The 27601-nt window shown below is 50.5% G+C and overlaps 1 protein-coding gene across 3 annotated transcripts in view; it reads left to right on the top strand.

Annotated features, from left to right (window-relative positions):
* The first annotated feature begins 1009 nt into the window (after window positions 1–1009).
* Window positions 1010–27601, top strand: part of PSTPIP1 (proline-serine-threonine phosphatase interacting protein 1) — a 36233-nt gene continuing 9641 nt past the window's right edge. For all 3 annotated transcript variants that reach the window (XM_011382146.2, XM_011382145.2, XM_011382144.2), the window contains exons 1-8: window positions 1010–1481; window positions 17534–17634; window positions 18048–18122; window positions 23103–23137; window positions 23356–23462; window positions 25610–25672; window positions 26302–26400; window positions 27356–27401. In XM_011382146.2, coding sequence (XP_011380448.1) covers window positions 1446–1481; window positions 17534–17634; window positions 18048–18122; window positions 23103–23137; window positions 23356–23462; window positions 25610–25672; window positions 26302–26400; window positions 27356–27401 — 562 coding nt within the window. In that variant the 5' untranslated portion in view covers window positions 1010–1445. The remainder of the gene's footprint in view (window positions 1482–17533; window positions 17635–18047; window positions 18123–23102; window positions 23138–23355; window positions 23463–25609; window positions 25673–26301; window positions 26401–27355; window positions 27402–27601) is intronic.

Below are 27601 nucleotides of genomic sequence, written 5' to 3'. Positions count from 1 at the left end.
ATAACTGGCACTTGGGGGCTTAGCCCTCTTCTAAAGCAGCTTTTATCTGTTTTTTCACCCCCAGTCAATGCGAGTGCTCAGTGAGGAAGCTGATTTGTAGATAAGCTCCCTCACCCCTTCTTGCCAACTGGCCCTGGCATCTTGTGTTGAGTGGGCAAGCCCTGGCTCCAACCTAGGCCTCTTCTCAAGGTGGTACCTGACAGTGCCCCCCAGCATCTGCCCAATCAAACCAGAAACTCCAGTAATGGTATCAACACTTTCTCCTTTCCAAAGACTGAGAGTGGCAGATGGGAAAATTGAGATCATAGAGTTGGAGGGTCGATTAAGGTCCCTCAACCACTGAAGGGTAGGGCCCAGACAAAACAAAAACTGAGCCTTATCCTGGGTTTTTGAACTCTGCTGTCTGTACCTTTACCTCTCTTGATCCAACCACATTCTTCCTGAAGACTCTATCTTCAAAGGGGACTTCCTGCCCCAGAGAGTATCTAATTTGGAGACTCGATGGTGGGATGGGGAGGTGCCCATGAAGCCTCAGGCTGTTATCCCTTGGTCAGTTACCTACTCACTCCACCTCCATGCCTCCATGGTGCCCAACGCTCAGTTGTATCTGCCCCCAGACGATGAGCTCTTTGAGAGCAGAATGTAGATCAAGGCACTGAGCAGCTAGGGTGTGATGAATAATAGCAATTTCCTGGGCCTGAGGAAGCCCCTCCCAAATGGTTTGCTGGCGAAGTGTGGTGAATCTAGCATATATGCTCATGGTCTGGAGCAGGGCTTGGGTGATGGGCAACGACACCCTGGTTCCTGCCCTTTCATTGCCAACATCTTCAGTGGGCCTCAGGTTTATGGCTTCTGAGAATGGTCCAGCTAGGACATCAGAAGATGACAAGGGGAGGCAAGCAGCAGGGTGGAAGATGGCAAGCGTCACTGCACAGGGAAGTACAGCGACTCTGCTTCCTGTGGGTGAAGAGTCTGGTGCCCGCCCCCAGGGAGAAGTTGCACAAACCTTCCTGTGTAGCCTTGGGCTGTCTGCCTGCCTGGCCTGTGTACCAATCTGTCTCTCCCACTATCCACTGCCTCCCACTTGGAGCCAGCATCCCTACTCAGTCCTACAGCTTAGACTGGGTCTTCCATCACCATCACCATCACCATAGGGCCGTAAAGGGGCTGGGTGGACACTAGGATCCGCCCTCCCATCCCCGGGCACTGTTCCTTCCTCATTTTGTGGCTGATTCTAGCCCCAAACGAAACAGGTTAAGCCTTTTTCCTCCCTCTGGCAGCTCATCTCTGGCTGTGGCTACCTTCTGAGGCACTGCAGACAGCACCAGCTGAATCAGGGGAGCCTGGGCCAACCCTGCCAGCACTAGGACAGTGCACTTGGCCCCTGAGCCTCTCAGCCCTGTCTGTGGCAGGAGAGCAAGCTTTGCCGTGGAAATCTCCTGAGGATGATGCCCCAGCTTCAGTTCAGAGATGCCTTTTGGGTGAGTAAAGACTGCTGGGCAATGGGCCACGGGAGGGCAGCTTGGCTAAAATTTCCCTAGGGCAGTTGATGGGGATGTGGTTCCAAGAAAAGTGGGGGTTTTTCTCATAAAAATAGCTGTTCATTTTTGGTCTTAATTATGGAGGTGACCTGCACCATCATCCCTTCCATGTTGGGAAATGAAAGGGATCCTCAAGCTGAAGTACTGATTTCTCTGCAAACTTCAATACAGTGGGGAAGGGATATCTCCTATAGTCCCAGGACTGATTTTTCCTCCAGGCAACCCTCCCCATAGCAGTATCTTTTTAGGAGAGTCTAATATGTGGATGAGAGCTTGAGCAGGCCATGCAAAGTGAGAGGGAATGAGTCACAGGTTTGGGGACCAAACAAATTGAATTCAGATCTTGGCTCTGCAATATAAATATAAAGTCTGGACAAGTCATTTTACCTCTCTCAGCCTTATTTTCCCCACCTATATAGTGGAGAAAAATATTAATAAACATACCAATTGAATGGGAGTATTAAACAAGGTGATCAAAGGTAATAAATTCCCCAGCACTTTGGCTCGCATCCAAATGGCAATTCTCTTTTCTCACCCAAGCCCCCTCTTCTTTCAGCCCTTAAAGAACTCTTTGAGGAGGCAGCAAGGCAGAGCAATTCTTTGCTCGCGTTCTTTTTTTTTTTTTTGATTTACAGGTGTAAATCAAATCCTTTACACTATGAAATAATGGCACCCGCCTGGCTCGTAGAGGTAAAATGTCTTGGCCCAGGCCACACAGCCTGCAAGCCCAGTTTGGACCCTAGATCCCCTCAACTCTTTTCCAGCTGTTTCTCAACCTTCCCCTCTGCTCCTCAAGTTCTGGCTGTCCCCAGAGGCTCACAGGGAAAAGCTCAGCTCTCTCTGGTTATTGCGGACGAATGTGGCTGCCCAAAGGGTTCCCCTTCCAGCCCCATAGAGGACTCCCTGGCCCTTTGCCTCAGACAACAGCCTCCCTTCCCTGGGCCCTTTTCTGGGGCCCATGGCCAGTATGTGAGTCACCTGCTTCTCACCTGCATTGACCAGAGAGTAGGAAGAGGGCTGCCTGGGGAGAGCACCTGTGCCTCTCTCTGGGCCTTCATTTCTCTATCTCTACAAAGAAGGAGTGAGACCAACCCAGAGAAAGCAGTGGAAGCAGATGTGGCTCAGCCTATGCCAAGTGCCAGGCTGGCAGCTGAGGCTCACTCAGGGTGGGGTGAGGGGAGGGCGTGCAGTAGAGGAGTCAGTGAGTAACCTTATCACTGCTCTGACTTGGAGGTGGGAAAAGGGGTGGGGCCCAGAAATCCAGGTTGCTCTGTAGCCCAGGGCAGGCCAGGAGACTCTGAATTGTTTTACCTCCAGGACATCTGTCTCAGGCCAGGGCATCTTGACCCACCTTCCCTAGGGCAGAGCTGAGGCAAGGAGCAGTCCCATGGCAAGATCTGGGCAGCAGGGCATGGTGTGTGAGGGAGCAGGGTGTGGCAAAAGCAGCAGCAAGAAAGCTTACGTGTGGCAGCTTCCTGAACCGACATCCTGCCAAGCTCTGCCCTTGCCCTACCTCTGAGCCTCTGTGAACTTCAATGCCTCCAGGTGCCTCCTCTCCTTCACTCCTGGTTCCTGGGGCCTAGGATGAGGCTAAAGCTTCCCTGAAGAAGGCCAAAGCTGGGAGGGGGAGAAAAGTGGCCAGTGGGAGCCTCTCACACTGAGCCTGGACTGGTGCTCCAAAAGGTCACTATCAGCATCATTTCTCCTACAGCTTTGAATTCTAACACCTCCCCTAATCCTCGGCCCAGATCAGCCGGTGAAGACAACCAACACTCCCCGAGCACTAAAGATACGCTAGACATTGTCCTCAAGACCATGTGTCAATTCACTCATTTAAACCAATGAAGTAGATGCTATTGTTATCCACATTATTCAGAGGATAAAATTAAGACAGAGTTTAAGTAACTTGCCCAGGATCACACAGCTGGGATCAAACCCTGACTCCAGTGCCTGGGTTCTCATCCAGAATGCTTATCAACATGGCAGATCACTAAGTTTGGGGGCCACATCAATGAAATGGATGGAAAAATTCTGTCCTTTCTACTTCCCAGAGAAGGAAGATCAGACAAGGTTAATAGAAATACCTTGAAGCTCAATTTACAGACAAATCTGTAGAACACAAAAGACATACTGATCTAACTGCCATGGAATTGTTAGGGACAGAGCCCAGCCTGCCCCTTTCCCTATTTTTTCCCCTACCCTAGTCTAAGTCAATGCTATTAAACCCTGAAGTTTGGCAGCACACTGTTTGAAAACTACCAGTCTTTAACAGAAAGAAAACCCCCCAAACTAGAAGAATCATGTCCAATACCACAGCACTTCATCTATCAACTATCCAGAACACAGGTGTCACCAGCCCTGTTTCTGACACTCACAGTAAATAGTTTCTGAGGAGCTAAGATCTTACATTAAAGGTCACATACTTTATTCATACGAGATGGCTCAAAGCTTTTAGTTAGAGCCTATGAACTCTGATTTTATCTACGATTTTAACAAGATTTGTCATGTGGTCTTTTAATCTATACATGCAGCAATTAGTAGGGGTCTACATGGAACCTGATATACAGTTGGTGATTAATAAATATTGGTGGACCTCAACTGTTAGAGACAGTTTTAAAGATAGCTGGTAGCCTGACAGTTAAAGGAGGAAAGAAAAAATATAAAAAGCAAACATAATGGCTCAGAAGTGGTAGAAACATTCAGCGTGGGAGCAGACTGGGCCTGTCTCTCAGTAGGCCTGTATTTGCAGTGTTATCCGTGTGGCCACACAGTATTTATTTATAGCCTGCTTTTCTCTGTGGCAGAGCATTCAGATATAGGCTGCTGTGGGAATGAGGTGGGTGGGAGTGGGCCAGCCACAGAGAGAGGGAAGGAATAATTTGATTTCTGTTATACACACACGGAGATGAACAGTATGATGGCTTTGCAGGAAGTTTATGGCTGAGCCTCAGAATGGGGCCTATCAGTGAGACAAGGTTGAGGCTGAGAATACAGATGTCCAAGCTGAGAGGACCTTAGATCTCCTATAACCTGCCTCAGCACCAAGCCAGAAGGACACAGAAGCCCAGAGAAGGCAGGGTCCTTTCCTCCACCCCACCCAGCTCTTATTGCCAATGGCTCTGATCCCAGCAGACAACCAAAATGTATTGCAAGAAACATCTGTCTCTATCCTCAGCACAGGGTGGGCAAATGGAGTATGAGCTCAGTCAATGTTTGTAGAATAAATGAATGAGCAGTGGCTGTCTCCATGGTTCCACCTGCCTTTCTGAAGCCATTTCTCCAATTCACTTTGGTTATATTCTACAAATATTTTTAAGCGGGATTCTCAATTAGGTGGTTAAAGCTGGACCCCAAGCCTCACCCCGACATCCAGTCAGATAAATGAGACTGTCTTGGACTCAAGGAAGACACTCAGTGCTGAGGACTGAAGTTCCCTGAAAACTGGGCCAGGAACTGTGTGCCAACAGGAGCAGGGCTTTGAGATGCACCTTCCCCTCCCACGAATTCACTCCCTCCTAGACCTATACACCCAATGGCCTTTGCAAAGAAGTCACTGAATGTTGTTTTAAGAGGGAAAATCTAGTCCTAGACCAGAATTTATGGAGGTCCACATCTTATCCCTTTTGGGGTCATTAAAAGGAAAAGTAAGGGCCTGAGGAGGCTGGGCCACATACACTACAATGACCTCTCATCGGCCCCCCGCCCCACCCATACACACACCTTTGAGCAGGAACCACCAAGTGGGACAGAGAGAACAGGCCTCAACTTTTCCCTCTGACCTGTGGTCACTTCTCTCCCCTTTAAAGCTGGGCTCCAGCTTTATCTGGAAACCTCTGTGCCAAGCTGGAAGAAGCCAAACTCTCCACAAGACAGAGGACAGAGGGAGGTACTGCTCCCCGAGTTGGGAGATGAATCACCAGAGAGACAAAGAGGGAGAGGGACTAAGGCTGGGCCCACCCCACCCCCATCACATGCCCATTCAGCTGCTGTTGCCTCTTCCCCTTCCCAGTTCTGAGATTCTGAGGTTCCCCATTTAGGAGGTTACAGAGAGGGGCCCCACTTTCAGTCTGCCCTAAAGCTGCTTGTCCTCCATCTCAGAACCTGCCAACAGTGTCCCCAGGGCCTCACAGAAAATCGGGAGAGGCTGACGTTCATTGGGTGCCCACTCTGATCTAGGCACCCAGAGCTACAAATGTACCTTCTAAAGAAACAAGGCGAATAATACAAGGTCCTAAAGGAAAAGAGAGAAATGGAGAAAAACGGGAGTAAATCACCCTCAGTTGTCTCACCGCACAGAGACAACTGGTAATATTTTGCTGTGTTTCTCTAAGATTATTTTACATGGGTGCAAGCATATTGTCTACATGCTTTTGTATTCTTCCCTACTTTTTTTCTTGCATTTTAAATTTACTTTTAATTGTGGTAAAATATACCTAATATAAAATTTATCATCTTAACCATTTTAAGTGTTCAGTTCAGATGTGTTAAGTGTATTCACGTTGTTGTGTGACCTACCCACCATCTTTTTAATGTAATTCCATTTTGAACATGTGTGGTTGTGGGTGTGATTTCTTGTTCTTCAAAACATCATTGTTAATGACTGCACGATCCTCCAGCTTGTGGATTTGGTGCACATTTAGGTTGCTGCCAATTATTTACTACTCTGGACAGTGATGAAATGGATAGAACTTTGCGTATCAAGGATTTTCACTGAAGGATTATTTCTTTGGGTACATTCTCCGAATTGGTGAGAAAGTGGAGAATAGTCCTCTAGCATTTGGCACTAGCAGACACTTTGGAAACCCTCATGGTCCTCTGGCTGGACAGGAGCCTTTTTATGCAGGAAGGCGGGAACAGAATATATTGGAAGGGGCCGGGAGAGCCAAGTCCAGTGGGGCTTTGCTGGGAACCAAAGTCTGCTCAGACACTGTGGGAAGACTCGCAGCATGGCAGGCCTTGTGGCCTTGAAGGCGAGTAGTCCAGTGGCTGAGGAGCAGGTCCTCTGGACCAGCAGGGGTCGGTGGATGGAGTAGGAGGTGAGAGAGGGAGGCCCTGGCTGTTCTGCCTTTGCCTCCACCATCTGTCTTCCCATGGCCTTCCTGGCTGTGCCTATCAGAATAAATGAGGATAGACACTTGTGCTCTCTCTGCACTAGTTGGGAAAGCTCTTTAAGGCTTTTATGTGCATTATGTATAAAAAACACAGAGCCAAACTGTGTATGTCTGATATTTGGCCTATTGTGAAAAGTCAGGGAAATGAGCATTTATATTGGCATAGGCTTGTTTTAACAATGAGACTCTCTGGAAAGACACAGAGAACTAAATAAATTAATGACCTTTGGTGGAAGTGAGAGAAAAGAAATTTGTGGGGAACAGAGATGGGTGGCAATGAGTGCTTTCACTATGTACTTTTTAAATATTTTTTGATTTTAGGATTATGTAAACATATCTCTTATTGAAAAAATTAAATTAAAAATAAAAAGGGATTAATTTACTTCAAGTTTTGTAAAGATTTTTTTTCTGAGTCCCAGCTACTTAAATGACCCCAGAGGAGTGGCAACAATGCCTGTTCATTGAATGCATAATATGTACCAGGCACTATGACAGTCATTCCACATGGGTCCCCAAATTAACCCTGCATAGAACGGTTGTCAGTGTCCTCCCATCTCCTGCATGGAGTCACAGGCAGGTCAAGGGCTTAGTCCATGGTCATACATCCAAGGCAGAGTAGGGACTTCCCCCAGGTATGTCCAATGTCATCATGCTCTGCTCCTGAATTCAAGGCGATTGGCTAGTTTTTTCTTGGTTCAATTATAACTCCTATAAAATAAAAGGGTGATATTGGTTTCTACGGTCTTGGAAGTAGGACGATTTTTCTCTCCATTTCCCCCCTAATTTTCTGTAAGTGATCACAATTATATGTCATTAAAAGGAAAATATTCGAAAACAAAACTAAGAAATTCCTGTTTTCAAGGCCGAGATGGTCATTTTAGGTAAAATTTATGGTTGATAACATTCCTCTTCCAAATACTCTGTGCACGCTTTGTGGTACATGGGCCCCCCAGGACCTGAGAACTTGGTTCATCTGTGCTCATGCCACTACTATCTGCTCATCATCTACTATCTGATGATGATAGTAGATTACAGAGGTTTGTGGTTATGCTCACTCTGCTTTTGCAATGCCTGAAGATGGTCACCTAGGTAGGATTCACTGGCTGCAGTGTCCTGGATCAAAAATGTAACTCATATCTTTGATTTTTTTCCTTGGTGGAAAACAAGATCTGCCTCTCAATGACCCTTTTTGCACTCCAATTCCCAAGAATTCATGGACTGATCCTGGCTGCTCCTGACACTTACAGACAGCTAGGGTAGCCCCTGAAATAGAAAGACAGGGCCTTGTTCAGGCTTTGAAAGGGTGGATGAGGATTTGAGAGGTGGCAGGAAGACAAATGGCACTCCAGATAGAAGGAATGGCACAGGCAAATGTGTGCAAGGGGAGTAAACACAGTGGATTTGGAAGACAGTTTTCAGGCCCAGAGGATTGTTCAGGGTGGCTGGAAGGAAAGGAAGGCTCAAGCTGAATTGTGAAAGGTCCTGACCAGCCTTCGGTGGTGGCAGAGATACTGTCTTCTGCTCTTTGCACCCTCTCCAGGGGTAGATGTTTCTTGTCATGCAAAGGGGACTGAATGCTGCAGACTGTGGGCAGGATGCCCTCCCTTTTCACCCAGACCCTGAGTAACTCTACAAACCACATGATGGAGGGAACTCATTGTGGAAACTAACACTTTCTCAGCTTCCAGAAAGAAAGAATGGTGCCCTGTGCCCTGCGGGCTGCCCATGCCAGGGCTCCCCGCTGGGCTAGCTCTAGAAGGTCCCTTCCTCACAGGCTCAGAAGAGAACAGGCTCCTTTGAAGCCTCACCTGGCCCCCACCCTCACTTGCTGGGAAGCCTTGGAGAATCATTTCCCCTCTCTAAACCTCAGCTTCCTCATCTGTAGGATGTTAGAGTGATGCTCACTTAAGATAAAGGCTTTGAAGATGGAAGGGAGCTCAGGGCAATGCTAAAGAGGCCACCTTCTTCTGCTCACCATAGGCTAAGTCCCGAGGGACCCAGACTTATAATTGGATATGCACCTACAGAGTGAGCCTCTGATGTTGATCCTCCTGTTCCCAGAATGCCTACCCAACTGTTTACCACTGCATATTAAATTCTACCACTAGAGAGTCTTCCCATGGTTTCAAGTGACAAAATGCATTTAATTCCAGCAATAGCCCTGTGAGGTTGATATACTTATTCCCGTTTTACAAAGAGAAAAACAAGGCTCATAGAGGGGATGTGGGCCTGGGGATGCCACCCAGATGGACTTTGGGGCTACTGGGCCAAGCCTGACTGCTACTTTTCCAGGCCTGGGTCAGAGAACCTTTTGGGATTAGTAGGAGAGTGTAGTGGTTTGCTGAGACCTGGAACCCTGAGCAATGAGTGACTGTACAGGCAAGCGAGTGACAGCCCTTTTCCGCTGATGTTGACAGGCCACCCATTATTGGGTAACAGGAAGTGCTAGTTGGAGCTCTAGTAGCAGCCAGGGTGGGGATGGGGTGACCAGATGGGACTCAGGTCTTCCTAGCTGTGGAAATGGGAAAACAGAAGCTGAGTCATACTGAAGAGGAAAAGAGGGGGTGATGGGCTGAGGCAGGACAGTGCTTGACATGTTTAAGAGACAACAAGTAGTCCATAAGTAGGTTTGGGATTCTACAGAGAAGATGTGTCTTTGTACTAGGTGTCTTAGGCTAGGTGTCCCCTGCCCCAAGGATTGGAGGGGTCCGTGCAAAGGCAGATAAATGTGAGGTGATTTGCAGCTTTCCTAAGATGGCCCAGGATAGTTGTCACAGAGAGCCAAGAAGGCAAAGACAGATATTTATTTTTAAAGAACAAAACTGCATTCAATGCGGTTAGATGAACTAGCCTAGGTTCAGTTAGGCTGAGCTTGAGATTAGAAACTTGTTTCCATTGACCCCCCGTCTGACGGACAGCTCCGTAGAGCCTCTCAGTGTTCCTCATCAGAGCAGCCAATCAGCCCAGCTAGCTGGGGCCATGAGACATCTGGGCCCCTCGGCTTACGTCCTCTCTGGGCCCCAACATGTGGGAAGCCTGCAGGACTATGTCTAACGGTCACCCTACAGCCTTCCAGAGGCCCTGTCAGACAGAGCTCTGTGAACTTTCAGGGGCTCCCAGGAATCACACATACCTGGGTGAAGTTGAGGGTAGCACCTCAAGCAACAAAAGAGGACCTACTATGTGTGTGTCTGGGGCCTCTTATCTCTTTAATGCTGACCACAGGGTGCTACTGTTTGAGGACTGTGAAGATAAGAGAGGTTATACAATTTGTCCAGGCTTACACAGCAATTGTGTGGGTGTGCCTGGCTTTCCACCAAGGCCTGTCTAGCTTGAAAGCTTTGTTCTTTTAAATAGGCCTCCTCCATCATCAGGAAGGAAAGATCTTCACTACCACACTCCCCTCCCCCCAGCCTGCAAAGTGCTGCCCACTTCCCCTCTGTTCTCTCAAGTCTTAAAGGCGCCTGCTTTGTGAAACCAAAATGTGTAGAAAAGTTAGAACAAAGCGGGTGGTGGTGGAGGATGGTGAACAAAGTCCTGGTCAAGACCTGGAGGTGTGAATGAGCTCCTCAAGTTTAGGAACCTGGAAGTCTGATACTCAGAGTTGTCAGTCAGGATGAAAGGCAGCAGTGAGTGATCTGAGGGAGTGAGGGCAAGTGTGTGAAGAGATGGCCTGAGGCCAGCTGGAGGAGAGCCTGTGAGTCAGGCAGAGCATATATGGCACCTTCCCAGGAACTAACGGAAGCCAAGTTCAGGGGAAGAGAAGTGGGTACGATGTGTACAGGTAGGGGCCTGTCATGAGAGAACCCTGTCATGTCAGAACTGTGCTTTCATTGCCCCATGTTACAGATGAACAACTGAGACTCAGCAAAGTGAGTGATTTGCCCAGGTCACACAGCTCCTCTGTGACACCCCTGCCAAGGTGATCTGGCAGTAGAGGCTCACTAGGGTCCAGCAGTGAGTGGGGCAGAAGGCAGATACCAGTGGCCAAGGGTGAAGGAAGTGGGGCAGTAGAGCCCAGGGGAAGGAAGGAACTGAGCTTCCCCAGACTCTAAGTCCTGGAAGAGATTCTGACCCTTCAGCAGGGACAGGCATTGTCCATCCTCCGCCCATGGCCAGCCACAGTGGGCTTCCTGCTGCATAGGCTCCAGTTTATGAGTGACCAGCCATGGACTGGGGGCTGGTTCAGGCACCGTTCTTGCATAACCCCTTTCTCAAGTTTCAACCCTCCCACACCGCCTACACCTGCCAGGGTATGCTCTATTGGAATATCGTGGCATCTCTCTCTGTATTCCATATCTGGGGCCACTTGGGCTCTTGGAAAACCCTTCCTTGCACTGACCTGGACTTGGCCTCCCTATCTCTACCTTCATGAGTCATGGCTAGGGCTCTGAGGACACCAACCACAGACATTCCCTCTGTTTCTGATGGCCCCAAAAAAGTCTGCAGGTGACATCATTCCTTGAGTGTTCCTCAAGGGCTTTAGCTTGAAACCCTGTCTTTATCCACCCTTCCTCCTGGGATACTCTGGATAAGCACCCAGCTTGCCTACTGAAGTCTCTGGTCATCCATCCATTCAAGCCATACCTGGGTGTTTGTTCTTTTGCCTTCCTCAGTTTGCTGAACAGTAGCAGGTGGAGATGAGCCCCACTGTGGAGTAATAGCTGAGGGTCAGTAGAAAGAGCCTGGCTGCTACTCACTGACTTATCCTCTCTGAGCTTTAGTTTCCATATCTGTACAACAGAGATAATAATACTATTGTAAGAAGTAGAGGGGTTGGGTCTGTCTGATTTATTTAAAGGTTCTGGGTAATGTGTCTTTGAATCTGCAAGCAAATGGTCTAGTGCCCTCAGCAGGGCACCTCAGGGGCCACCAGTCATAAACCATGTTCTCTCAAGGGTCTCCCTGAGGCAGTTTATTCAGCTCTTTGCTCAAAGTGTTTGCTGAGCATTGCTGTGCAGACACTGGGCACCAAGACCCAGTAGGGAACCAGACAGGCCCATTCTGCTTTCATAGAGCTGCCTTCTCAAGAGTTTAGTGCTGACTACCTCAGGTTTCCTAACAATCCTAATGGTTTGTTTTCTTAGTCCACAGAAGACAAGCAACAGCAAACAAGTTGCAAGCTGCCAAAGTCTCTACTGTTAAATTTGTGTGAGAAGTGAGAGGGCAAAACTGCCCCAGCTCCGTTCTCCCCCTCACAGTTGTTCAAAATCATTGTCCTCATCTTCTGGGTCTTCTGAGATGAGAGGAAGAAAGTCTAGTCTCCTTGTTCTGTCTCTACTCATACCAAGAAAAGGTGATTTAAAAAAAAAATTATTTTTTTAATGAAGAGTCTATCAACATAAGAGCATGACAGGCATTAGAAAGGTTTTTGACAAGAATGATTAGCATTTTACAAAATGAATGTTAAACTTGGTAGGGTATAAGTAGGAAACAATTTTTCTTTTACCTTCCAAAGGTGCTATTAAATCTCTCTTCCCCACCCCTGGGCACACCCTAATGCTTTTCTAGTCCTTTTCAGGTATAACTCACTCCAGTTCAACAAACTAAAATTAAAATTTCAGTCTCATTCAGTTTAAAGCTTCCCAGTCTCCTAACTGTGCATTGGAAGCCTGTGATGAAGAAAGACAACAGGATCTGTGTCTTCACTTGCCATATTCTACCCAAACTCACTGCCAGCTGCTTCTAGTGTCTCCATGGACAGGGCTGGCATGGGTCAGACTCTAAAAGGGTGAAAGATTTTATTTCCCTGGTGCTATTGTAGCTGGTGACAGTGCACAGGTGGTAGATACCCGCAGGTCAGCTCTTCCGCTCCTGAGACTTCAGCCGGTTCTTTGCTGACTCCCTCCACCCCGCCACCCCACCCCCCAGGCTGGAGTATCTCTCTGAAGTATTCGTTCCTGCTTCTCTCTGCCTCTGAGTGCTCCCAGTTGCACCCAACAGTCCGCTTCACACAGCTTCCTTTGGTGTCTCCTCTCTTCCTGTCAGGCAGTTCTCAGGGTAGAAAGTTACAAGGATACTCTTCCCAGTTACCTTCCGCAGCCCCCACTTAATTCCTAGGTAAAATATCAGTGCCAATTCCTGGACAAGCCCACCACTCTCACTCCAGCATCACTCCTCCCTCAGCCCCCAGGCAGCTCCAGCCCCTCTCCTGACTTCAGACTTCTTTAGTCACCGGTGACCATGGCTTCCAAAACCCAACAGACACACATCAACCTCCTTGCTAGAAGGCCACTTCCTCCCCTTATACCCATTTTACACCCAGGAAGGCCTAGAGAGGGCAAGGGACTTTACTAAGGCTACCCAGCTTACTCCTAGCAGACGAGAACCAGGACCAAAACCCAGGTGTCTCCCTACAAGGTTAAAGGTATAGCTGTCTTCTGATGTACTTTATATTCTGGAATTCCATGTAAAAGAGCATGTGAAAAAGGTTCTGCAGCCTTTTAAATAGGCCCTCTGGTAGAGGAGGGTATATGTGGGCTGTGGTGGGGCAATAACGCCTTTTTTCGAGCCTGGCCACACCTGAGAGAAAGCTATATCAGGTGAGAGTGGTAGCAGCAGGCAGGGACAGGGCAGAGCATGGCGATCTACCACTTGCTGAAAAGCCACTGAACTTGGGGCTTTGCAGAGAGGTGAGAAAAGTTCAGAGCCAAAATCTTCGTCTAGGAGAGCTAGGTTCAAATCCTGGCTGTATGCTGCAGGTATCTGAGCAGGTTAGGTAATCTCTCTGGGTTCCATTGTCCTCAGCTGTTAAAATGGAGGAAATGATCTTTAACCCAGTACCCGCCTCAGGGCGAGCTCTGATCACTATTCTCACCTACATACATGAGTTCATCAGCTTCTCAGGTCAACCCTAGGTTGTAGTAACTATTAGGCCCATTTTTACAAGGAGGGAGGTGGAGGCTGAGGACAACTAGGGTCATAGGATGGGGTGTGAATTCATATCTAATCTGCTAAACTCTATCCAGTCTCTCCAACCAGGCCTGGGCACCCTCCCTAACGTGGCAACCACAATGTGGCCTAGAGGGGCGGCCGTCAGGGCCAAGAGAGAGGTTGGCTTCTGCTCCCACTTCCTCAATAAGGAAACCAGGTCCCAAGAGGGAAGTGGCTTGCTCAAGGCCCTGGTCCCTGCAGCCACCAAGAGTGATATGGGCAAGAAAAGGAGAAAGTGATAATGGGTAGAGAAGCTGCTTCTCTACCCATCCAGTAGGGGCATGGCAGGATTCACCCAGAGAGAAAAGCAGACGGGCTATCCCTAAGCAGAAACAGGGCTCCCAGACCTTCCTCACACTGTCTTGAGGCTGAGGCAGGAATATGCTTCCTCCTGACCAGAGCTTTCCTGAGCACATCCTCCTAGAGCCTCAGGAGATCGCCTGCAGCCCCAGTCCAGTCCCTCCATGAGAAAAATGAGGCCCAGAGTGGTAACACAGCATGGATGGCAAGGCTTACAGTCTTACATCCGGCTTGAGCAAATCTCCCAAAGGAGGAGGCTGCATCTGCTGGCCACCTGACCCCTAACCCAAGGTGGATTGCCCTAGACACTATATTTGGGGAGCTTCTGGCTGCTTGCTGGCTGTCAGTACTTAGTATGCAGAGCCAACACAGGCCTTCTCCAAGGTAGCATTCCTCTGGCCCTGCCTGGACACAGAGCTGGCTTCTTTGAATGCATGACAACTGAATGACAGCCCAAGATACAAATTTTATTTGAGGTGGAGAGAATTTGATTAATCATTTTTAAAAGTTATTTTTTAAATCACTTTTTGATGTTTCAAACTGAAAAGTTGCTAGGATATCTATCGAATAACCAATGTGGATGTGCGGCTTTGGAGACAGACCAACCTGAGTTCATATCTCATTTTCTGACTTTTACCAGTGACCTTGGGCCATCACCTCCCCTCTTTAAGCCTCCTCTTGGCCATCCTTACCTCCTTGGGCATGCATTTTCAATAAGATAACTGCTGTGATGTTCTTGGTGCAGTATGTGGCAGGTAGACTCCATAAAAGGTGCTTTCGCAAAAGGCAAAGTCACGGGCAGGTTTCAGGTGACAGAGGCTGTGAGTGGACAGAAGGAAGTGAGAGGCCCTGCCTTCTGGTAGCTTTGGCATTGTTGAAATGTCAATCTTAGCCCATAAATAAGGGAGATCAGCAGGGAGTTCTTGGTACTTAAAAGGGGAGCTGGGTGGGTGCAGGAAAGGAAAGCCAGGGTGGGTCCCTGGAGGGGGTTATCTGGAGCTGAGCCTTGGACTGTGGGCCTGCAGGACCAATTGATTAACTGATTGAATGATAGGTTCACTCATTTCCTCAACAGCATCCTGAGCCTGACTCTGCCCATCTCTGAGCAGTGAGTCAGAACTAATTCCCTTGAGGAGGTTTCTGGAGTTGGGGTGAAGGATGAGGCTGCAGGCTGGGGGAAGTTTCAACCCATAGGGAGTCAGGCACTTCCTTGGAACAGGCTAGTCATTTGTGACCATAGTTCACTCGGCAGCAGTGCCTGCTAGCACCACCGTGGCTCTGAGAGGGGACTAGACAAGATTCTTGAAACTGTGGCCTTTGGGGACATGAATTCGTGGAGATCTAGCCTACAGGACCCCTTGCTGCCTTCTGCCTCCTCTAGAATGGCCAATGTAGGTTTGATGTTTGCTTCTCTTTATATTCTGGGGGTCTCACTAAGGACAGAGTGGTTTCCCTTTAGTGTCAGGCTGGGCATGGGGCTGGCAGGGAAGAGGAGGATGTCCTGTTGCAGGGCTGGGCTCCAGTCAGTGTTCCCTGCCCAGCTCCCTGCCATCTCTCCCAGGAGTAATAAGAAGTGCCCTTGTCCTGCCTCTGTCTTGTGTGGTCTCAGCCAGGCCCTTCCCTTCTCTGGGCTTCTGTTTCCTAGTGGAACTGGTGTCTAGCTTAGAGTGACCACCCTCATGGGGAGAAGGCAAGAAGCTGGGGCTCCATATTCATTTTCCTTCCTGGCTGCTACATGCTTCTGTCCTGTGGGTCCAGAGAGAGGGCAGAGGCTGAGGGGCAGGAAACCATTGTCTGCTGACTGATTAGTGGGCAAGTAGCTGTCCATAAAAGCCCCAGAAGTGAAAGCCTGGCCCAGCTTAGGGCAACAATACCAGCCTGGACGTTGGAGCTGACTTGGACCCCAGCACTGAACTACAGAGGGTTGGGGTAACAACTTCTCCATGCTGGGGCCTTGGGTGGCCCAACCAGGGCCCAAACATCCTGCTTGTCACCCTGTGGGCAGCTGAGCCTGGGCCTCGAAAATTTCTAGGAATGCTTATGGAAGAAAGAATGAGCATGGGATCCTAAGCATACTACAGGCCTGGGCGTGGGCTGGGCTTGACATGGGACCAGTTGGGGTAATTGGTGGAATTGCTGCCCTTTCTTACCAAATAGGACTCCCCTTAGACTTGGAAGAACAATACCTTCTCTTCCTAACCTAACAAAATGCCTCTTCCTGAAGGCAGCTCTCCTTTATTTTGACTCCTCCTCTGTCTCTCCCCCATATACCCATAACACCACATTGGAAGGGAGGTGTGGGGCACCACCAGCTTTTGACTCTGAGAGGGTTAGACTTGCCACCTCCAAGTGTGTGTGTGGCCTTGCGAAAGCCTCCCTTGTTCTCTGAGCTCTGAGAGACAGGGCTATGTATGGTGTGTGAGATCAGGGAAACACTCTTTTCACTAGTCTCTGAGAATTTGGGGGTCTATGGGGAAAAAAGAAAACACTAGATGCCATGTATCAGGGCTTGCCCTGATTTTCAGTCGCCTGGCCAAGTGCCCTTACGGTTTTGGAGATCCTTCCTCAAGAATGAATGTGGGACTCAGAAATTCAAAAGCTCCTGCTCTTAGCATAACATTTCACCACTTACTCCCAGGATAGAGCTCCCTCCACTGGCAGTCAGGTGCCCAGAGATCTGGCGGGGAGGAACCTGGCCCCGGGACCCACTCCCTAGACCCAGAGATGTCTTAGGAGACCCTGTGTCTTCTCATAGTTTTTGAGTATGACCTTCATCCCCAACTTCCTGCACCAGTAGCTCGGAGTTCACTCCAGGGATAAGAAAGGAGAATCATATGAGTCAGGAACACCAGGACAGGCTGAGCAAGTGCCAGGCAAGCGAGCGGCAGAGATTCAGCTATGTCCTGGATTACCGCTCCCCTCACCACCTTGGTTAAGAGGTGCACCTGGGGTGTACCAGGTGTCCTAGGTATGTGCCAGATGTGCTAAGTGAGCCAGATGTGTCCTACATGTCCTAGGTCTGTGAGGTATCCTACATGTGCTCTCTATGTGTGTTAAGGTATACTCCTGTCCTAACCGAAGTCACCCCAGGGACTACCTCACTGGGTGAGCATGAGAGGATTATCTGAACCCACACAAAGAGCACATACGGTGTAGAGACAATATAGTATAGAGGTGAAGAGCATGGACTTGAGCCGGACAGCTTTCAAGCTGTGTCACTCTGGATTCACTTCACCAGTCTATGCCTCAGTGTTCTTACTTAAACTGCTGAGATAATAGGGCTACAGAGATGATGAAAGGAGTGAGCAGTGCCACGCACCCTGTAAGGCTATCATTATGGGGTCTTGGTGGTGGCCCTTCCCATGGCTATCTTGTGTTGGAGTTGATGTGTCCTGTACTGTGAGTTCTAATGCCAGGTGGATCTCACTTATATTACACCTGGCATCTCCACAGATGGTGGCAGGGGTTGGGGGTGGGGAGGACCTACTGTATGCCTGTGCGAATCCAGGTCCTGAATCTTAAGAGCCTACCCTTGAATGAGGAAGATGGAGGCAGATGGGGACATGGTCAGAGGGGTCCTTACTAGGCTATGCCCTGCCTCCCACTGCCTGTTGTGGCCCTCACACATCCCTCTATCCTATGTTACAGTGCAGGGACTTCACGGCCCATACAGGCTACGAAGTGCTGCTGCAGAGGCTGCTGGATGGCAGGAAGATGTGCAAGGACGTAGAGGAGCTGCTGAGGCAGAGGTGAGCATCACAGAGGATGTGCAAGGGCCAGCAAGGGAGGGATGCCACCCTCCACCCAGCTCCTGTGAGATGGCCAAGGCCCCTCATCCCAGCCAAGCTGCTGTCAAAGCATCCCCTACTTTAAAAAGTCATAAGTGCAGCTCTCCTGTGTTTCCCCAGATATAGGCCTCCCCCAGGTGGGAAAATAATCTAATGTACCTTCAAATTTACCTGTATTTGGCCAAAATTTATTTAGAGATAGGGCTGGGGGACTTAACTTTCTCAAGGAGACCTGAGGGCCCACCTGTCCCCAAAGGCTGAGAGGATGGCTTTCCAGGATCCTGCCACAGACTTTTGAGGGACCTGCAGACATTTGAGGTACCTGTGGCCAATAGAACTGAAGGGGATACATTGCCTGCTCTTTGTTCTTGCAGGGCCCAAGCGGAGGAGCGCTATGGGAAAGAGCTGGTGCAGATTGCTCGGAAAGCAGGCGGCCAGACAGAGATCAAGTAAGAGGTCCCAAGCCCCGGCTCCCCAATCCTTTGCCAGGCATTTTCTGGGCATTTAAACAGGCTTTAGGATGGACTGGAGAGGGCCAAGGAAGTTGTGGATGGCTCCCAGGGCAAGAGTGCCTGGAAGACAACTCTCTTGGGTGTTGAGGGTCAGGTTCTGTGTGTGGGAGAAAATCCAGTGATCTGAGTGGCGGGAAGGCCCTGGGCAGGGGAGCAGGGACCATCTGTCCTCAGGTGCTTGCAGCACAGCTCATACACCCTGGGCAGCCTCCCCCAAAGTCCTGAGAGCCATCAGGGCCATGTGATAGGCCCTTCACTAGATGCCTGAGCTCTCTGGTTCAACCTGGGCTGCAAGGTGGGAACACACATGAATTCCAGTACCTGCTCCTCACCCACCAGCTGTGTGACCTTGAGCTAGTCACTGACATTGTGCCTCTGTTCCCTCATCAGGATAATAGCACAACCTTCCCCAAAGAATTAAGCAAGTCCACGGGCTCTGCTCAGGAAGAGAGGCAATAAAGGAGCTGCTGCCGTGAAGCAGCCAGGGTTCTACAGCCCTGAGGCCTGGGTCTCTATGTACAGACTGCCAGGCAGGGGAACAGATAAGAAGAGAGTGAAGCCTTGTGGACAGCTGAAAGAGAACTTTCTAAGAGTAGAATGGAGTGGCTGCCTTGGGAAGGTGTGAACTCTCACCCTGGGTAAGAATTGAGCTGGCCTGAGGGGCAGACAGGGTGTTGGACCCAAGTTCTGAAAGGGTTCTGACGAGTACTTCTTTTACCAGAGAGCCAGCAACCTCTGACCCTTGTCCCCGCTCCCCTGGAGGTCAAGCCTGTGCGCATCTGGCTCTGCCCAAGGAAAGTGGCCCCAAAATCTGTCAACTCCAAAGCCTATAACTGGGTCCTCTCATTTAAGTGCTCTGAACACTCTCCAGCTCTTCTAAAGACACAGAGGACCCTGGCTGTTCCTTACTTCCAACCTGGAGCCAAAGAAAACATGGAAGAGCTAGAAGAAGGTTTAAAAGTGGTAGGAGCCAGGGGAGATGAACGTTCAATGCCCAAGGGTTCATATGTTGGGCCAGAAAGCATGAGCACAGCCCTAGAATGCATGAGCTCTAGTTCTCACTTGGCCTTTGTGAACCATGTGACTGTGGGCAATCCCTTAACCTCTCTTAGTTTGGTTCTCATCTGCCCACTCCAGTGGGCAGGGGACATGGTGAGGAATTAATGGAAGTCTGTTGGGACCCTTCTTTGTCTTCTCTAGTGGTGGGATGGGCTGTTGAGAGAGCATGACCAGGGAGGAGTTCTTGCCTGCCTCCTGGCCTTCCAGGCCAGCTGTGAAAGGAACACTTTCCCAGAAAGAGTGGATACCTCCCATGGGGTGCTGGAGAGAGTAATCTGGGAAGGGTTAAAGGTCTGTGAGTTGCAGGAGACTTAAAATGGGGAAGGATAACCCACCGAGAAAGCAAAAAATGGGAGTGGAGCCAGGGGGCCAGCAGGAAGGGCGGGAGGTACACAATATCTTGTCCCATTTTTAGAACTCTGCAGTGACCAGAGAGAAGTTCTGGGCAGGCCTGATTCCCTGTGTGGTCATAGGAGGCTGAGTGGGGCAAGATCTGCCCTGCTCTATTTACTGTGTGACCGTGGGATGATAGCTCCCCCTCTCTAAAAGGAGAGAGTCATCCTCAAGATTTGCTCTGGGCAATCACAATATCAAGCAGAGAGCACCAACCCACGGAAATGCTCAATAAACAGCGGGGCTCTTTACAATCTCACAGGCCCCTTCCTAAGTCAAATAAATTGAGGCTGCCCCGCTTAGCTTGAGGCTGAGAAGTCCAAGTGGGCAGCCTCAATCATTTCCTTTGGGACCAGCTCCTCTTTGGACCAGATTGCTAGAAACTGGGAGCCCTTGGATGGAGAGACTTCATCCAACATGGAAGCCCAGGGCAGGAAACAGAGTCAGGTTTTGCCTTGTTGCCCACCGGGAGGAGCTGGCACCTGGGCTTGGTGTGCCTAACCTGCAGCAGGAGCGACAGAAATGTGGCTCACAGGTCGGGAGTAGTGTGTACAAAGTAGCACTGTCCTGAGTCCCCATCAAGCTGGGGAGGCCAGAGGAATAGGGCAGAGCTGGGTGGACTGGGGAGGGCACCTCCTGGGAGAGGCAGAGAGGGAAGAAAGGCAGCTTCCTATCAGAGGACTGGCATGGACAAAAGCTAGAGGTGGGAAAGTGCAGGGCATATTCAGAGCCAGTGAATGACAAAGGCAGTAGTGGAACCATCTCACCTTACTCGCTGCCTCCCTTAGGGCCATGCCCCATGTGACTCCCAGCTCAGCTGATTGCACACAACAGGTGCTTAATCAGTGTTGCTGTTGACCCACGTGGCATGTACGAGGGTTAGTGAGACCAATCAATCATTCCTTTTTTTAACTGTGGGCCAAGCACCCATCATCCATCAATTTATTTAGCAAGTATGTATGGAATACCTACTATGTGCCATCCCCTAAGCTGAGTTGGGGCGGGGGGTCAAAAATTAAAAAATAAATAAAGAGTCCCACCATCCTTTAGCGAGTCTGGCACATTGAGAGTGACTTCATTCCCCCGCCCAGTTCTTTGCTTCAGAACCTCCCTTTAGAGCCCTCTCATGCACAGTTCCTCTAGAAAGCTCCCCCAGACACTCCAGCCTTGCCTGACTGTCAAGGTCTTGCCTTAGATCAGGTCACCCCATTCCCATACCAACCTGGAGGTCTCTTTGTGGGAAGAGTGAATGACAGCCTGGAATGCTTCCATGTTGTGGGCACTTGAGGGGGTGTATTTGGGGTCAGCACCTCTGAGAAAGGTGGCCTGGCCGTTCATTGTAGAGGCTGGCACTTCCTCCTACAGAGCCCATCCTCTGGTTGGGCAAGCCCCCGGCCTCCCCATGACCAAGCCTCTCAGATCCTGCAGGGGGCTTATTCTCAGCCAATTGGAGGGCAGGCAGAAGTTTGAGGGTGGGGGCAAACAGAGAAGACAAAAGTTGCAGATAAGTGAACCCAGAAATGGTCCAGTGAGAGCAGTGAGTGGGACTCTGCTGCCTGAAGATGCAGCATTTCTGCATCACCCCTGATCTTTGTGGGAAGAGTGAATGACGGCCTGGAATGCTTCCATGTTGTGGGCACTTGAGGGGGTGTATTTGGCCACCTTTCTCAGAGGTGCTGACCCCAAATACACCCCCTCAAGTGCCCACAACATGGAAGTATTCCAGGCTGTCATTCACTCTTCCCACAAAGAGTAGCCAGAAACCTCACTCAGGCCTGGAGGCTCAGCCACATATAGTAAAAGGAGGTTATTCCCACCTGCAATAGAGAATTCACAAATAAGACTCTGTCCCCAAACTAGAGAGATCCACTTTCAATCCCCATCAGCCCTTTCAATACATTTTAAAGACAGCATTAGGTAGGTGGAGGGGGCGTATTGATATTCCTTAAACCACACATCCAGCCCTGCAGAAAGCTTACCTTGACTCTCCCTTCGAAACTTTGCTCTGGCTGTTGCCCCCATTTGTCCCCTGCCCAGTGCTACCCACACTTCAAGGTGTGGCTAAAACACCACCTCCCCCAGAAAGCTGTCACTGCCTCCCCTCTTGCTCATCCTGCCCCAGGTAGAATGCTGGGGTACCACATGCTCCCAGAAGCTGCACAGGGCAGGAGTTTGGGAAATTAAGGGGTTTTGAGGTGGGCAGAGCTGGAGCCAACTTCCTGTGAACCCCTCTGCAGTTACATGGAGCAAGAACAGGCCCCCAAGGGGCATGGATTTAAACTCTTATACTCTCACATCCCTGCCTCATCCCCAGGGAAGTAAGAGGAGCCACTCCTGTCGGCTGGGAGGCAGCAGCCTCCTGGCCAGCGGGTGGGCAGCAGGTAGGGAGGCCAAAGCAGGGAAATGAGGTGGTACATGGCATGTGGTAGGGAGAGTACAGAAGGAGATACTTACACTGGAAATATAGACTGTGTTTGAGCACAGAATTCCAGGCTGAGCATCCTGAGAGTCAAGTCAAAAAGGGCAACAGAATGAGTTACACAAGCACACCAGTGACTGATAGCAGAGAGTAGAGAGACCTGCTTGGGGTCCCTGTCTTTGACATACAATGGAGACACATAAGGATAGACTTCAGGGAGATGTTGGTGACAGTTTCTCTGAATGGCATAGGGGGAAAACCCGGGAATGAGTTTGTTGCTCTGGCCTATAAGCCTGGGGGTAATAAGGAGAACCAGGCATTGTCCCTGTTCAGTGGGCCTACAGTTCAGTGAGGTGACAGATAATCAAAACATCAGTCCAAGGTGACAACAGGAACAAGTGTTCAGAAGGGACAGAAGAAGCTAGGCAAAGAAGCTGCATAGGGAATTATCATGTGCAAAGGCCCTGAGGCAAGAAGGAACAACGCATATGGAAGGAGCCGGTGGGTACTCAGGTGACGTGGGGCACGGGACAGAGAAAATGGGTAACAGGTGGAAAGGGATGGAGATGACAAGGCAGTGGCTAGGGTGGTGCACGGGACAGAGAAAATGGGTAACAGGTGGAGGGATGGAGATGACAAGGCAGTGGCTAGGGTGGTGGCAGTGAGAGGTGGGCAGTTAGGACATCTAGAAGGTAGTGCAGGAGGAAGAAGAGGGTGGAGCCAAAGTCATTCTGCATTCTGTTGTGTATAACCAGGTAGATGGTGGTGCCTTTGCTGAGAGGGTAGCCCTGCAGGAGGAGCAGGTTTGTGGGGTGTTGAGTCCAGTTTTATATACTCAGAGTCTGAGGTATCCGTGAGATGTTAGATCCAAAAGGAGGCGAGGACCAGGCAGCGGATGCACGCGTGTGCGTGTGTGTGCGCGTGCGCGCGCGCGCACGCACGTGCGACATAGGCCCGCCTGCCAAAATGTAAGTCCCTGGGGCCAACTGAGACTCCAGGTTCTGCTGTCCTCCCCTCCTGCTGACCCTAGCCTCTCTGTTTTGTAGCTCCCTGAGGGCCTCCTTTGACTCCCTGAAGCACCGTAAGTCCCAACTCTCCCTCACCCCGGGCTGCAATGTGACAGGAACTTCTGGGAACATAAACAGAGGTGGATGGATTCTGGCCAAGAGAGGAGCTCAGGCCTGCAGGACTGGAAGAGGATTTGGGGCAATAGACACTAGCCTGGGTGGGGTGAGTGTGTGGATGGCTGAAGCCCATCAGGTCTGATGTAAGAGACTGATGCCCATACTCCGCCCCCAGAAATGGAGGACGTGGGCAGCTCCCACATCCAGTTGGCCCTGACTCTGCGTGAAGAGCTGCGCAGCCTCGAGGAATTCCGAGAGAGGCAGAAGGAACAGAGGAAGAAGGTAAAGCGAATGCTAGGGAGCACCCCCATCACCAAGACCCTAAGTGGGAAGTGGCCTCCATTGCTATGGAGGTGGTGGGAGATGGACCCTCCGGACAGAGCCAATAGAGGGTGGGGAGCAGCACCCAAGCTTGGGGGTGAGGGAAGGGCTCAGCTCTTGGGAGCCCTCCTAAGCCATCTCACGCCAGGAAGAGGGGAAGACATGGGTCTTGTTGACCATCCTACAGAAGCAGACTGCAGAGGGCAGTGACAGCCTGGGGGTACTTCCAAAGGAAGCAACCTCAGTTGGGGAGTCACTAGAAACTGGTCCTGAGACCAAGTATATGGGCTGTTTGTCCGGAGAAAGGCAGGCCAGAGCCAGTGACTGTAGCCACTCTGCAGGGCTGCCTGAGGTTAGGGGACAGAGCCTGCCGGGAGTGAGAAGGGTGTCAGGCTTACCTCAGCATCCAAAGGTACTTCTCACCCATGCACAGGCTATCCCTAGATGGAGGGACTACGTGGAAAAGAAGTGAGGTTCCTATCATGGGAGGTATGCAAGCAGAGATTGGAGGCTACTTGTCAAAGAAGCTGCCGTGGTGGGCTGGGAAGTGGGCTTGGTGACCTCTGTGTCCCAGGGTCCCCTCTTAAGCCGACACTCTGATGGGCTGAGCATGTGGCCCACTGGGAGGACAGATGGGCATACATGCTTAGCCTGTCAGGGTCTTAGTGATGAGGGTCTTAGTGATTAGTGACCAGGGAGGAAGAGGCCAGCACACAGAAATACTTCTTGCTTGGAGAAAGATTATTATAAACTATCTGAAGAATCAAAAATGGAAAAGTCCACACAACTGAGCTGTGAAGGAGAAGAAGGTGCCAGCTCATGGCTGGGGCCAGGTTGTTCCTGGTTGTCCTGGTCAAGCTGCATCCCTTCTCTGTGCCTCAGCTTCCCTCTTGCAGGATGGGACACATATCCACTTCCCAAGTTTTGGGTGATCCAGCCCAGAAGCAGTGGCCCCTCAGTCTTCAGACATGGCACCAGCTCCATTTAGTGGCTCTGACCACAGAAACTCAGCTGTCTGCCTATCTGGTCAGCCAGGGTCTTGGACTTTCTGAATTCTAAATTAAGGTTCCTGAGCAGATAGTAGGTCCCCAGAGCCAGCCCCAGAAGCCTGCCCAGCCTTGAGGGGCTGGAGCAGGTGATCTCTCTGAGCAAGGACTTGCCACGATGTCTGCAAAAGTTGTTTGGGACAGAGCAACACCTTCCCCAGGTCAGCCAGCAGCCCCACAAGCAGGCTATGATATAGTGTGCAAGGAAGCTTGCCTGAGCATGTCTGTGCAAGTCTGTGTGTGTAGAACATGGGCACACATGTGTGCATGCCTATGAGCATGTGCATGTGTCTCAGTGTTTTATGTGTGACCAGGTGGCTTGCCTGGCACAAGCCCCACTGTGACCCCAGGCACAAACTGACTCCAGCCCCAACATGAGATTTTTATTTCCAATTCTTCTCATAGCTCATTCTCAATCTCTGTCCAGGCTGAGTTTCATCCTTTCTATCTGAATAAGGAGCCTGGGAGGTGAGGTGAGGGTGCAATGGCCCATGTGTTCATGTGTGGCCATGACTAAGTTAAGTGTATGTGTGTTCACCTGTGCAAATAGGCCCGTGGCTGTGCAATGGGGGCCATCATGGGATTGTGCTTGTGTATACTTGTGCATAGTGTGTATGTGAAGCCTATGTGTGCAGGTGGGAGCAGTGAGTGTGAGAGCCTATTAGTGTGCACTTCTGCATGTGTCATGTGGAACTTTGTGTGCATGTGTGTGCCAAAGTGTATACATGGTGTGTGACAGCTTCACAGGTACAGAGGCTGTGAGTGAAGAACTGTGTGTGCACATGCACATAGGTTGGGTATTCTCCAGCTAGAGACCAAGTCCAAGTCTGCAGCCAATAAGAGGACACAATGGGAATACCCATGCCCTGGGCTTCTCTAGCTTTCTGTTCTGAGCAATAATTGTGAAAGAGCAGGCCGTGAGAGAGGGAGTGCCTTTTGTCACCACCCTCTTCAGAGCCAGGAGAGGATGCTGTGCCTCATCCCAGGGAAATCCCATCCACTTGGCCTAGGGGAGCATCCAGAGGCCACAGTCCCCCACTAAGAGCCCCATGTCCCCTGTAGTATGAGGCCGTCATGGACCGTGTCCAGAAAAGCAAGCTGTCACTCTACAAGAAGGCCATGGAGGTGAGTGCAAGGCTCTTGGGTCTCGAGGGTAGTGGACCCCAGGAAACCTGGGATGGGCCCCTGGGACAGGGCTTGTTCAGATCTTCATCTAGCAACACATGCAGCAGCCTCTCAGGTGATCAGGGCTGCACTGGGTGCCAAAGCCCCACATGGATAGGCCCGTGGGCAGGCGGTCAGTCCCAGACAGTGGCCCACAGGGTGATACATGCTGTCAGCTGAGGAATTGAAGGGTAGTGGGAGAAGGGGCCCCTGAGCTGTGTCCCCTAGGACACAGGGTGAGGAGAAAAAAAGCTTCCACAAGAGTGGACAATATGTGCAGAGGCTAGCATCATGAAGATACATGGTATTTTCAGAGACTTGAAGCTGGGGAAACTGAGACCCAGGGTCTCACACCTTTGATGCAACCACACGTTTGGAGAGGCTGGGCCATGGGCAGGGCTATACCATCCCCAGTGGGAACAGGCCCGGGAACAAAACCCTCTTCTTCCTCCCCATTCGAGACCTCCAAATCTCTGTCCCTGGTGAGGAGGCCCCCACTCCACCCACAGCTCCCAACAGGGAGAAGGGAGGCCAGGCTCAAGGAGTCATGTTCCTCCACACCCCCAAGTCACGTTCCTCCACACCCTCAGTCCAAGAAGACATATGAGCAGAAGTGTCGGGATGCAGACGATGCTGAGCAGGCCTTCGAGCGCGTTAGTGCCAATGGCCAACAGAAGCAGGTGGAGAAGGTGCGTAGGGCCACTGAGGCCATATGCTGTCACCCAGTGCTGTCACCCAGTGCTGGGGCAGGGCGGGGGAGGCAGGAGAAGGGTCCTGCAGACACCCCCAAGAAAGGTGTGCATCTGGGACATGCTAGCTGCTCACCGCTCTCTGAACCTCGTCTTCCAATCTGTGAAATGGGTTTCCTAGAACCTCAGGGCATGGACAGACAGGGTCAGCTTTACCCCTTTTGCCATCTCCAGGCTGCACCCAAGGACCCATTCCTCAAAGCAGGCCCACTGTGGCCCACCCAGGCCCCGAGCTCACAGGGCAATGAGAGCAGATGCTAACCCTCACACAACCCTTGGAGAAGGGCTCATAAACCTATGTCACAGAGAAGAAACTGAGGCCCAGTGATGGTGAGTGACTTGTCTAAGGTCTCAGAGCCAAGAAGCAACAGAGTAAGGATCCAAACCCAGGTGGTCTAGAGACCAAGCTTTTGACTACTCTGGACTCTATGCCACCAGGGCCCAAGAGCATATTTTATCCATTGCACACGCCCAGAGAGGGCGGCGGCCTGGGGATGAATTGAGGACAGCAAGTTGAGGGGGCAGAGCCCAAGTCCTGAGGCCAGTGGGTTCAGAACCAGCCACATGAAGCCTCAGGGCCTGGTCCCTGGTCTGTATTCCTCCCTCTAGGTCTTGACATCTAGTTTTCATGTGTATTTACATAGGATGCAGGTTTCTGTTTTTATTCTTTTTTTTTTTTTAAATTGGAAACTTTTTTATTATGGTCCTTCGTGAGGTGAGGCTGGAGTAAATGATGGAACTTGCTCACAGTTGACTCTTGAGTATCCTCCTTGGTGGCCAGGGAGAAGTGTGACAGAGGCACTTCAGAATCACCCAGGGAGGCTGGGGGCCCAGAGCTGGGGCCAGGTGGCCTCTGGGGCAGGGGCTCAGCACCGCTTTCCCTTTGTCTCTTCAGAGCCAGAACAAAGCTAAGCAGTGCAAAGAATCGGCCTTGGAGGCAGGTACGTGGCCTGCCTGCCTCCTCAGATCTGGATGGTGGCCTGGACATCTATCCTGGGGACATACACACTCATACCTGACTATACAGTCTCATAAGCTTGTCATTCTCACTTCCATACTTATGCAAGTAAAAACATTCATGTTCTCTCATTCTCTCTCTCTCTCTATCTCTCTCTCTCTCTCTCTCTCTCTCTCTCTCTCT

Source organism: Pteropus vampyrus, unplaced genomic scaffold (assembly GCF_000151845.1).
Source record: "Pteropus vampyrus isolate Shadow unplaced genomic scaffold, Pvam_2.0 Scaffold462, whole genome shotgun sequence".
Lineage (NCBI taxonomy): Eukaryota > Metazoa > Chordata > Mammalia > Chiroptera > Pteropodidae > Pteropus > Pteropus vampyrus.
Note: the sequence above shows the minus strand (reverse complement) of the source record. Positions and strands in the feature narration are given on the sequence as shown.